The sequence below is a fragment of the Vidua macroura genome, chromosome Z (genome assembly GCF_024509145.1).
Source record: "Vidua macroura isolate BioBank_ID:100142 chromosome Z, ASM2450914v1, whole genome shotgun sequence".
In the NCBI taxonomy this organism is placed as follows: Eukaryota; Metazoa; Chordata; class Aves; order Passeriformes; family Viduidae; genus Vidua; species Vidua macroura.
This window is the reverse complement of record NC_071611.1, coordinates 15,449,579-15,462,264: the sequence shown is the minus strand read 5'-3', so window position 1 is coordinate 15,462,264 and position 12,686 is coordinate 15,449,579. Positions and strand designations below refer to the sequence as shown.

The 12,686-nt window shown below is 35.4% G+C and overlaps 1 protein-coding gene across 2 annotated transcripts in view; it reads right to left on the bottom strand.

The window, feature by feature from the left end:
* LOC128821729 (guanine nucleotide-binding protein G(q) subunit alpha-like) overlaps window positions 1-12,686 on the bottom strand; it is a 117,664-nt gene that overhangs the window by 14,090 nt on the left and 90,888 nt on the right. For both annotated transcript variants that reach the window (XM_054002967.1, XM_054002969.1), the window contains exons 4-5: window positions 10,952-11,080; window positions 9,863-9,992 (exon numbers count right to left, since the gene is read on the bottom strand). In XM_054002967.1, the coding sequence (XP_053858942.1) occupies window positions 9,863-9,992; window positions 10,952-11,080 (259 nt within the window). The remainder of the gene's footprint in view (window positions 1-9,862; window positions 9,993-10,951; window positions 11,081-12,686) is intronic.

Genomic DNA, 12,686 nt, shown 5'->3' with positions numbered 1-12,686 from the left:
TGTAAAAGATAGTCTCATGTTACGGTATTTTCACTGGAAGTAGGGATAGGATTACAAGGAGTATAGAAAGAGACCAGCACTGGGGATCTGACCTTCTGTCAGATGCAACATGAAGGAAGCTTTGCCAAACCAAGCAAGATAGTGTGGCTCTTAAAAAACAAACAAACTAAATAAATAAATAAAAACCCCAAAACAACTCCCCCCCCAAAAAAAACCCAAATAAACAAAAACCCCTATAAAACACCACCAGAAAAACCAAAAACCCAGAAACCAACAATGCAGAGCAGGCAATATTTACTGGTTTGTCCAAGTACTTAATCTCCTTTTATGAGCAGCTCTATCTCACCAAATTGTTTCCAGAAAAAATTTATTTCAGCTTCAACAAAAAACGCTGCAGATAGAAACTTAAGTAAGTAACGTGCAGAAATGTGCAGCTGGATGTGGCTCAAGGCTTTCTCAGTAGCTGACACCAGTGTCAGCAGTGAAGCCAACCTTCAACAGCAACCCCTGTTCAACAGCAGCAACATCTCACCATAGCCTCCCTGGCGTGGCACATGGAAAATGAGCAGCAGAATTACTGTCTTCACCATCCCTAAAGATCTGCTGGCCTGGGCAACTTCACTGCTCAGCTTTTGTCTGCAGTCAATCCCAAATTACATAAAATCATATTGATATCACCAGCTGTTCCTCTATTTTTCTATTTTATTAAGAAATACAGCAGATATATTCCAATAGTGAATTTGTTAACTATAAACAGGTTACATAATCTTGGACAAAGTTGTCTTAATATTTAAATAAATATCAAGAAAAAACACTGTACTTACTAACAAATTACATGACTTTCCAATTTTATGACTAGAAATATGTTTTTATGAAACAAATAAAATGAAATTTCTTTCTATCATGTACCTCTTATATAAAAGATTTTATGCTGGAAAGTTTTTGTAGAACCATTAAACATTAACACAAGCAGAAGTATAAACCATGTTTTCCCACATTTTTATCCAAATTCAAACCTACACTTCCTTAAATTTTAATGGATTAAAAAGGAGTATACTTCCTTCCAATTTTTTTTTTTTTTGTAGGTACACTTTCAATTTTCCTATTAAAATGATGGATTTCTAGTTTGGATGTAAATACTGAAATTCTCTTCTATCTGTTGGTCTGGAAAAATGCAATTACTCCTACAATTAGAGAAATAACAAAATTGGGGTAATTTATAAGCACTCAACTGTCAGATCCTGAAGAATACCTGCAAGAGTGCTAAACCAGCATTTAAAAGCTGTATCAGTTGGTACCCACTGAAGGGAAAGCAGCATTTCCCAGCTAACAAGCAGTGCTCTGACAGAAAACACTTAGTAAAATATTAATCTGAAACAACAGAGAAGCACTAGTGGAGTTTCACCCATTATTGTATTTATGACTATCTAGAGTGGCATCTAGTGGGTGTACTGTAACTCACACACTGAACGAAAAATGTAGTAATTACTTTTCTCTTAAAAAAAATGTTAGCAATTCAAGCAGTGTCTGTTAAAAAAATGAGGATTTCACATATTCCGAGGAACTACATTTTGTTGGAATGCAGTGAGAGAGAATGTGGCAAGGAAGTAAACAAACACGCACTTTTCAGTAAACAACTTGTTCTGTGTATGTAACTTGTGTATGCTGGTAAAAATGCTTATTTGAATCAGAGGGCATTCAGAGATGATAACGGTAGAAAATGAGATACTGATGCAAGAGAGCTTCAGAAAAAGCAGACGTTAATATTTCAGAAGCTTAGTGTCACTGTCATGGACTCTATTATTTTGGTTGAAAATAAAAAAAAAACAAAACTTTTCATTGTGAATGTTTTTTATGTACAACTCTATATTAACTCGTAATGTCTCTATTATCCAACTAAGACCTCCAGCAGTTATTTTCATAGAAGCAATGTCAAGCTGTACAGAAAGACCCACAGTGTATTTCTTGGCTAAAAATTTAATGAAGCTGCTATGCAAATGCTGGGAAACAGTAGAGGAAATTATGAAGTGGAAGGTAAGTGCAGAGTCCTCCACAATGTAAAAAAGTAAATACAGTATCAAAATTGGAAGTGCTTCACATTTTTGCCAGGAGTATGAAGTATAATCTTGTAGCTCTACTGCTGTAACTAGTCATCTACATAAAAACTGCAATGGTTGTACAAATATTTTGATGAGTAACACAAATGCAGTCAGAGGCCACTTCAAACAGAGCTCAGGAATAATTGCTTTATTTTGTTCACTGTCTTCAATCTTTCTGTAAATTAGCCTGAAAGAAATTTACAGAAAGAGGACTGGTAGACATCTGGTAGAGGGCTGGGAAGATGTCTCTGCAGATAAGAATTGTATTTTTAAATCAGCTGGAAGAAGAACTCTAAACTCTCCAAAAACCTGAATTTTCAACACTGCACTTGAAAGTACATGTACACTTGAAAGTACAGCAGAGACGCAGATGAAGCAAGTGACAGCTGAAATCCATTAAATCAACATGTTCAACAACCATCAAAACCCAAAAATATTGTCCAAAGCAAAAATGGTCTATAAAATAGTCATAAAAGATGCTTCAAGTATTGTTGTCAAGTATTTTTTAATGCAAAAATGGCTCTTAAATTATTTTTCATGATAAAACAGGAATGCCAAAATTGGCTGTTTTTAAAATACCTACATATATTTGAGAAAAATGAGTGAAAATATTTAAAAATTGAATTGTCCTGGAAAAAAAAAAAAAAAAAAAAGCTCTTTTCTGGACAGTTCTGACACTGGTTATTCAGAAAAGAAAAAAGAAAAACAAACAAACAAACAAACAAACAAACAAACAAAAAAAAAAAAAAAAAAAAGCAGTCACATCTTTGCCAGTGGCAACATTTACAAGCAACATTTCTGGCAGCCTCTGTATGCCGGTTCATGATCATCCAAACCCCCTATTTCCATTACAAACCACACACTTCAACAAAAGAAAGAGAGGCTCTGACTCTTCCTAATGAAAATCTTTCCCAGCACTGATAGTTTACATTCAAAAGGTTCTTTACCCACAAGCCAAAAATAAATATGAATTTGTGTATGCAGGTATGAACAGATACAATACATCCAGCAATGAGTTTTGACACAGGTAGTTAATGTGCTATTTTCTCAAGTTTCCAAATAAATAATCAATTCTGGAGATTTGATTTCTCATGGGAAAAAATAATTACATAAGTAAGTATAAAGACTATTTGAGAATTTTAGTTCTAACTGGGAGTTTATATTATCCCTCTGTCATATGTTCAATTGTTCTGGATTGTTGGCTGTTGAAAAAAACAGCCAAATGAAGCATTACATTTACTTATGATGTAGAAAGACCAAAGTCCTCTGATCTCAGAATTGTTTTCTTTCAGCCTTCATGCTAAGCCATGTATGACTAACCTGTGAATAAGTAAAACAGTGCTGGAAGAGAAGTGAAAGCATGCTCAGATGTCAACAGCATGAGAGTTCTGATGAAAAAATGAAATAGTCAGAAAATTGCCTCTTTGAAGAGTAAACATACTCTGAACTGTGCAGCCTCATGCCATTTCTTATTTTTGCACACCTCAGAACAAAGTGTGACTGGAACACTGTACCAATTTGTCACCTGTTAATGTATTACACAAATTAACACTACACAAGTTCCGTCTAGGCTCATCTGTTTTGCAGATGTACTTTTATTTGATTTAAAATTTAAGCTGCAAGCCCTAGGTTTCATGCAATTATTTTAATAAAAAATTAATAAATTTTAATAAATTAGATTTTAACTGGAATATTTTTTAACAAACCAAGGAACGTTGATCCTTTCTCTGTGGGCAATCTACAAACAACAAATTTTTCCATCAATCAAAAGAACAGCGCCTTTATTCAGTTACTTGGAGCACAAAAATATTGCCGAAAACAACTCTACAAAGTTTGTTCAGTTTCAATTTGTAGTTGTAGCTGAAATATTGAAATCCTAATTTTCTTAATATCCTTGTTTCTGCCTTCATCTGATAAAATTGCAAGACAGTTTTGCAGTGTAAATTAAGTATTGTGAAGGTAACTACATTAATGCAGACATCCACTGTCAAATAAAGTAGGGCTCTTCAGAGGTATTAAAAAAGCTATGGAAAAACCTTATGACATGTCTACAAAGATGCTCACCAAGGAAACAAAGGAAAAACTGCTCCTTTCACTTGTCACACAATGTTTTTTCTAGGATCAAAGAAGAAATTACATTGGAGTGGATCTTTACATGGAAGTCATCAGGTACAACTCCTTGCTCCCAGCAGGAAAAACTTTGTCATCGTATCATTCTAATCATGGCTGCGTTCAGACAAGCTTTGAACATCTCTCTTCAGGATGGAGATCCTACCTCTTTAAACGAACAATTCTGCTTTCAGCCCTCTTGATATACGAAACCAAACCAGAAAGTTTTACTGATGGCCACTGTATTTACAGATTATTAAGTCACTTTAATGATCCCCTGTTGGTAATTTTTGGACAAAACATTTTAAAGAGGAATTTTCTTCCTGGAGTATTTAGCTCCATGCTGCTTCCATAAAAGACTTAGTCAGATGGTCCCTTCTTTTTTTTTCATCTATCGTGTTCCAAAGATATAGATGTTCTAGGTTGTCTGAGACCCTCTAAATTCCTGAAAGATTTGTGCAATGGCTATTGGAAATGTTGCTCAAGCCACCTCCAGACCTACTGGTTCTGTTCACATCTCAAATGACAAAATTATGCTTTCTTACTGCTAGTGCCATGTAAACATCTGGTACTGGTAAATGAACCTGCTATTCTACATTACAGAAACCTGGAAGACTTGATAGAGGATCACAGCTGCACTTTATAAGTAACAGTCACTGCTTTAGAAGTCTGTAAACTCAGGATAAAAAGCTCTAAGACAACAGGATGCTGAAGACAGCATGAAGGAGCATAAAGTTACAGCAGCAGAATTCTCAACCAGTGCAAGCAGCAGTCTTCACACACCTTGCTGCTACACCACTGTATGTCACACCACAGCACAATGGAGAAGGTTTAGACAAGTTCTGGAGGAACTCCTTCAGTTCTGAATGAAGATAATTGTACCTCATGCAAAAATCTATGTTAGAATATCTCAAAAGGGACTGATCAAGACTGGAACAAAAAAGATTCAGTCTGGTTATCATACCAGGTTAGATGATGCAGGTCCTTAAAGCAGACAAACCATATTGTAAGGAAGTGAAAGCCAGTGGACAAAAGATGGAGAAATTATCTTTACGGCATCATTTTTTTTAACGTCCATTGAGCAATACAGCATTTGCCAAGCTCTCAGAAGAGACGGATTCTAGAAAAAACCTTAAGATGTGTGAAAGCAGAACAGGCAGGAAGTAATGGCAATATTAGACACAGCTTGAAGGCACAGAATCACAGAATGGTGTAGGTTGGAAAAGACCTCTAGGATAATGTGTCTAGGATTTCTTAAGCCAAAAAAAAATCAATTTTCCTATTATTTTAAAATCTCAGAATTCTTAAGCCATTCCTGCCTGCTACATACATTACAATCCTTTTCCACAAGAACTGTAATCTGAGATAAAATCTGTAAATACAGGGATTATAAGCATATGGTACTTTTAATAAAACTCCAATGAAAATTGAGTGACAGTTTGATGACAAAATGGAAGGTGATACTGTTTTAAGATAAATCCCAGGGCATTATGATGTTAAAATTATCAATTTTGGCTGCAGCTAAATCAAATGTAATTTCTTAAGACACAGTACGAACTTAAAAGAGGGCTTTAAAAGAAAAGGTATTTTTTAAAAGGTACAGTACTCTACTTAACAACAATCTCCTCTTACCAAGGAGGTTCACAATTTCCCTCCAATACTGTAAGAATTTCACATTTTTCTATTTAACCAAAATGTATTATCTTTGATGAGAATAATCGAAACCAGCATTTTCCCCCAATATATTTTGTGCAACGTTCAGAATACTCATTATGACTTACATATAACAATCATCTTTTATCAATGCATACTTCATGCTGTGCAATGCCTCTGTTGCTTTGCAGCCTCTGAAAATACCTCAGGAAAGACAGCATTACTTTTTGGTAGTTTAGAAAATTTATGATTTTCACTTAGCCTATTAATTGATTAATTTAGCTGAACTGAGGAAATTGTATTCTGTCTTTTCTGGTTCTGATCTGAGAACCCTAGAAAAATTAAAATGTATACTTAACCACCACAGAGTTATACAAACTATATGAAATCTTATATACCTTAAGAATTTTAGTGCGCTAATAAATATCTACAAGCGTCAATAAACACTGTTCTCTATTTTGCTGTTTCTAAGTACTTAATTAGCTGTGCAAAGATAATGAAACCCACTTTTTTATAGAACTTCATTTTACAGATATACTGTTATGTCTGTAGTTCTTCCATAACTGCAAGTGGTTATGGTTGTCTTACAAAGCTGGAGCTCATTTCTCTAATTATTGCACTAAGATGCCGAGGTTTGATATATTGAAATAAGCTATCTCTAACAAATATTCAAATGCAGCATATCCTGGAAATCTAGAAAAAATATTTTATTTAAACAAATAAGTTGATTTTAAACATAAGACAAAGTTCTAAACTGTGCCATTTGATAAAACAGCCAATTTCTCCAAATTTGCTGTCATAATTCAGAGCCAGAGTGTGACCTACAAAAAATAATATATCATAAATCCATTTAACAGTGAGATGATTCCTTCATTTTTTTATCTCACCTTTAATCCTATTGGAGTTTTCTGAAAAACTGAAAAGGTCAAACATCTAATAATTTAATTTATAACATGTTGTTATAACATGTCGCATCACATCAGACTGATGGAATATTTACTTAATTTACAGTACTATTAATGTAATTAGTATATTATGTCCTCTAGTTTAAAATTTGTCCTCATTTTCAGCAAAGAATCTAGAGAGACTTTCTATTCTATTAAAGGCAGAATTTGGAACAATCAGCTATGTCTCCTTTGTGCTTGTTAGAAGTATTTAATGACTGTACACCAACTGAAATTTTTGCAGGATTTGTTAAAATATACCATCCTTACTGACACTTCCTCTTTTGTATTTATGCACCAAAATCAAGTTATCTACAATCTAGACACTCTCTAGAAGAGATGTCATTGGGTCTGAGTATTGCCTGTTAGAGAAATCATAGCTAAAATGCAGATGGACAGCCAGGCGTACTTAACTTCAGGACTGAAGCTCACAACTCCTCAGGTATTTGTCATGGGAAGGCAATTTCATGGATGTGTCATTTAGAAGTCATCCTCCACATGTCTCTGAATAACAGGCAGTCTGAACTCTTATTTTCTATGTATGTCCCCTTATCCAAGAGTTACATTTCTCAGAACTTTTAATTCTGAACTCCTTCAAGGGCATGAAAATAGAAACAGTTCCCAGCACCACCTCACATATATCCAGTGAGAGACACTAACAAAGACTCCCAACTAAGTGTAACCTCATCGGATTTTAATCAGATGTATTTATCTTGACTAAGGTAAACAAAGAAACAGATTTACAACTGACCATCCATCAGGCACTACATTTTGAAATAAAAATCAAGAGTCTTTATTTCCTTATGAGAAAGGTCATATAACCACCACCACCTGCCTCGCCCCCCAAATAGAAAATAGTACTTTTTAAAGATTTCTATTTACTCATTAAAATGATATTAATGAAAAACTGTATTAATTAAAAAGTATGACATGACACAAATTATTAAACACTACACTTTTCTTTGTAAAAATGTACTACAGGAAATGAGACTTCAGGCAATACACAGTGGACAAATTAGAAAAAGAAAGTAGGCCACCTTACAAAAATCACAGTTTAATCAGGCCATGAAAGCAATGAAAAGGAAATAGCAGAACACTGTAAATTGTCAAGTCAGATATTTTAATTTCAATATGAGCCACATAGACCAAAGAATGATTAGATTCTATCCTAGTAGCACACTGACGGCATACATATTAAGAAAGTAGAACATTCACACACGTTCCCTCCACTTTCGTGCTAAAATTTCAATACTGCTCCACAATTCAAAGCTAAGCATGAAAGTATCTCTTGGCTGGTTACCAAAGTCTTCAAGTTAAACCACTGTCTTCCCTCCTGAGGTTGACACACCTCAGTGAAGAACAAAAATAGCTTTGCAGGTTGAATTTCCTTATTCAAGGTGCCAACAAACACATTTAAAGCCATATTTCTGCCACACCCATGTTCAGACAAACTATGCTTTGCTTTGTGTGGAATAAACAAACACATTCTTCAATTAATTTTGGGACTGCAATGTTTAGAGATATGGGGGAGAGAAAAAGAAGGGAAGAAGGCAGTGTCCTGGCATACCAACAAAATCTAGACAGACAGGTGACAAGTTTGCTGAAAGCCAGAACTTAAGCTGCCCAGATTGGTGCTCAGCTCTAAGACTGTCTCGATCTTTTCCAGAGTTAGAGTAACATAGGCCCAAGCGTGCTCAAAAGCCTACTAGGCTATGTATGTGTCACTTGAAAACAAAAACTGGTTTGAATTAAAGTCATGAATATATTTTAAACTAGAAGTGAAAAAGGTCCAGAAGTTTTCCTCTCTTGTTACAAACATAAATTGTTCAGTAGTGAGGTGTAAAAACCACCTGCAAGAAAGTTTTGACTTTCATGAAGCTTATTTTGGACAGTTAGAATAGTATTTGAAAATTATCATAACAAATTTTTCTTTATGCAATTTCCAATAAATTCTGCTTTGATTTGTATAATTAAAATGCTTAGTATTTGTGTGTTGACTTTGTGGCTACAAAAGAATAAGGCAAACAGAAAAAGACAGAACCAGACACTTCCAGTTTGACTTGAAAAAAACCAAGTCTGCCAGATTTTTCTTTTTTAACTACATGTGTCTAGCTTCCAAAATTATAGGAGATGAAGCTAGTGCAGACTACATCATAATTTCTGGAAGTTCAGCTTTGAATGACACAGATAATTGTACACTTAATGCAACAATAGTTTTGTTTTATGAAAATGCTATAAATATAAAAAATTCCAGAGCTCCAAGACTTTTTAAAAACAATAATCCTAAAGAAAGTTCAACATACAAAATTTGATTGTCCAGGGACACCTGTTTTACTTTACGTCAGCCACAGCGCAACTTATATGCAGCCATGAAGAAGATATTGTCAAATGTTCCCGTTTTTTCATCTAACTTTTTAAAGTATGTGCTGAAAGATTTTCACAGAACAGTGCTAATGAGTAAAATTCATAAAAGTTCAATGAGTAACTTGAAAAAGCACTCAGGAGAGAAAAAAGTTCAACGAGTAACTTGAAAAAGCACTCAGGAGAGAAAAAATACCTTCAAGATAAAAATATCATCCTTAGACTTCATTCAAAACTGCATTCAAAATAATGGATAGTGTGCTTTGAACTCTCAGCCCACCCACTTGTTTATTTCTCTTGTTTTTTTGAAATAAAAATACAATATACACCTTGGGCTTTAAGTCAAAGGAATGGAGTTTACTACCCTGGAGCTGATCCTTAGAAATCGATAAATTTTTTCTTCATTTACACCACCTATTATTGTGCCTCTGCTCATAACAGTAACTGAACAAACATTTCTCTGTGTTCAACTGTATTCGTCTTCAACACAAAATAGAGACTTTGAATCCTTCATGGAGCAGATCTGCTTAGTCATACTTGAAGATTGAAGCCTTCCTCCCCTTTGACCCCTGAAGTGCTTCTCCTTTGAGTGCCAGCTGTGCATGATTGCTTGCAAATGCATTTAGAAAACACCTGGGACTGGACTGGTAGAACTATTTTTTTTTAAACTCATAGGTTTTGTTGACAGTTGCTTACCTCATTATCTGACTCCACAAGCACTTGATCATATTCACTAAGAGCTACTAGGAACATTATAGATGTGACATTTTCAAAGCAATGTATCCATTTTCTCCTTTCTGATCGTTGGCCTCCTACATCCACCATTCTGCAAAATTAACAACCACATCAACTCCATGAACACCTTAGCAGATAAACACCCAGCCACAAATGCAGCAAAATTCAAGGATTTAGTTAAAAACACAGTTTGCTTTGGTTTTCTTAATGATTTTTTCTCCCACTGATATTTAATAGAATCTGTTATAAGCAGACAGTTAATCATGTTTGCTTTAAGTCTGGTGGGTTTTCTCTATTTGAACTATTGTGAGTCTCAAACCCCTCAGAATTATGAGATATAAAGGTCTCATGAGCAATGATTTGGCAATGTATGCCCCATGTATTCAGCAACAAACACAAAACAGATGGTGGACCACCTTTTTCTCCCCCACATACCAGAATCAAAATCCTTAACTTGGTAAAGCTGCCCATTTTATGCAGACGAATAGAAAACAATACATATCTGCTAAAGGCTTTGACAGCCAAAATCAAAACTCATGTTTGCTTGCAGTGTATTCCCATTTCATCCCATGTCTCAGTGTAAACATGGATGTCTAACTTGTAATTACAATTCTGTAGTTATTTTTTAAACAATTGTGCTTGCACTAAAGTAGGGTGGTATCTCTTGAAAAATCAACTAAACAAATGGTAACCTTTTATCCCATAATTTACATGAATGACAAGGACATATGGCTGTATTTTCAGATTATTATGCATAGTGAAACTTTGATATATATTATTGAAAATATGAATTACAGATTTTCTATCTGTAATCTAGTAGTAAAAACTACTCTCAAAAATAACAAACCTAATTGTCTTTGATCCTTCTGACATCTTTAACATGAGCTCCTAAATACATGTGGACACATGAAGATAAATTCACTAAGCTCAAATTTTAGAAACAGGATAATTGCTTTTTATGTAGTTTCAATCAATATTCTTACTTGGCATTGCTAATGTAAAAGGAAACAAAAGAAACACAGCAAGTGGGTGCTTAAACTTTTTTCCTACCTGAAAATGACACTTTGTAAGTCGAATGGATATTCAATGATCCCTGTTGTTGGGACTCGAACTCTGAGCACATCCTGCTGGGTTGGCAGATAGGTGGAATCAGCTATGCGGTCCAAGTCATTAAGATAGCTATAAACAGGGAGAAACAACAGGAATGCTAGACAGTGACACCATCATCCCACTGAGGAAAAGAAAAAGGAAAACTTGGGAAGGAAGTGGGCTTTGGGGTAGGGAAAAGTACAACAGAAAAAAAAAAAAAAGCATTATCGGCAGAAAAGAGGGGACAAAATATAAAAATGTACTCCATCCCCACTTAGATAGGTTCAAGCTAATTCTACAAGAAAGGTGGCATAATTACAATGGGGGTTTTTTTATCCCATACAATTTTGCTTGGCTTTCACATGTAAATTCACCAAATATGTCAATTACATAATTCTAGGAAATTCAGAGGCATAGTATTACAAAAAGTGTGAAAAATATAAAATTGCTTTGAATCTGTAACATATTTCTTGATATTCAGTCTGTAGTGCCTACATACGCACACCTAGATAAACTAACATGAACCTTCCAAAAAACAATGGACTGCTATAGAACAGATAGAGGTCTATAGCAGTCTGGTGTAACTGACTGGTAGTAGATCATTACCAGTTATAAAATGACAGGAATGTGGTAGATAGGGACAGGCGAACAGAAAATCTCGGGATGTGACGGAAAGCTAGACCCTTCCCCCCTTCTTCCTGCTATAGGTAATCAATCACCCCTGAAGCATGCAGCCCCTCCTAACTCAGTAGTTTTCCACTCCTTACTAACCCTAGCCAGACCCACCATCCCCTTTTGACGTAGTGAAGCCCCCTTGACTATTTAACCCCATGAGATAAGATAATAAACGCCATTTGACCATCCACCACATTGGTGTCTGTGCATGTCTGTGGCCCGAGTGACCTGGGCGAGGCCGGGTCACCGTGCTGTGTCTTGAAACCAGGTCGCCCGCCTTCTCATCAGAAGGCGACACAGGAAGATAAAGAGCACTGTTTTGAGACTAAGTTAAAAATGGAAAAGACCAACGACTGACAATTAAAATACTCTCCAGATCTCGTTACCAGAAGGCAGCACAAACTAATTATTGGGCTCTCTGACACCTGAACTGCATTCACACTGAAACTTCTGATTAGGTTGGTATATCTGCAGTACTTGAAACACACTCCAGCTGGCTAGCAAATAACCCAAAATTGTATAAAATTGCTTGTAAAAGGTTCAGTAACTACAGCATAGACCTATTCTGCTTATTGGTTAATGGTGAATTTCAACCATAAAGCACCAGTGTACTGAAGGTTTTAATTAGCTGTCATGAAAAACATCTCCAAAAAAAGAAGATACCAATGTATGTCCAGGAGCCGGACATCTAATGAAGTCAGTGTGCCAGGAAGCTTACACTCTACCCATGGTGGACATGTGGCAGGACTGCTGCAGGAAACGAAGTTCTTTGACTAGTTTGGCTAGTACAGCAGAAAAGTAACCTACAGTTAGCCACTGAGAAGATAAACTAATGTGGGGATCCCCTCATTCATTCTACGGGGATGAGAGCAATGGTTTTGTAATTTATTAAATGATGATGAAGTGACACCAACTTCTGCACAGGTTTTTTTCCTTGTAATTAGTGAAGGCACTCTTTAAATAAACCCACACAATAAATACTCAGACTACTTCTAGATGTTCTGAATTACTTTTAATAAAA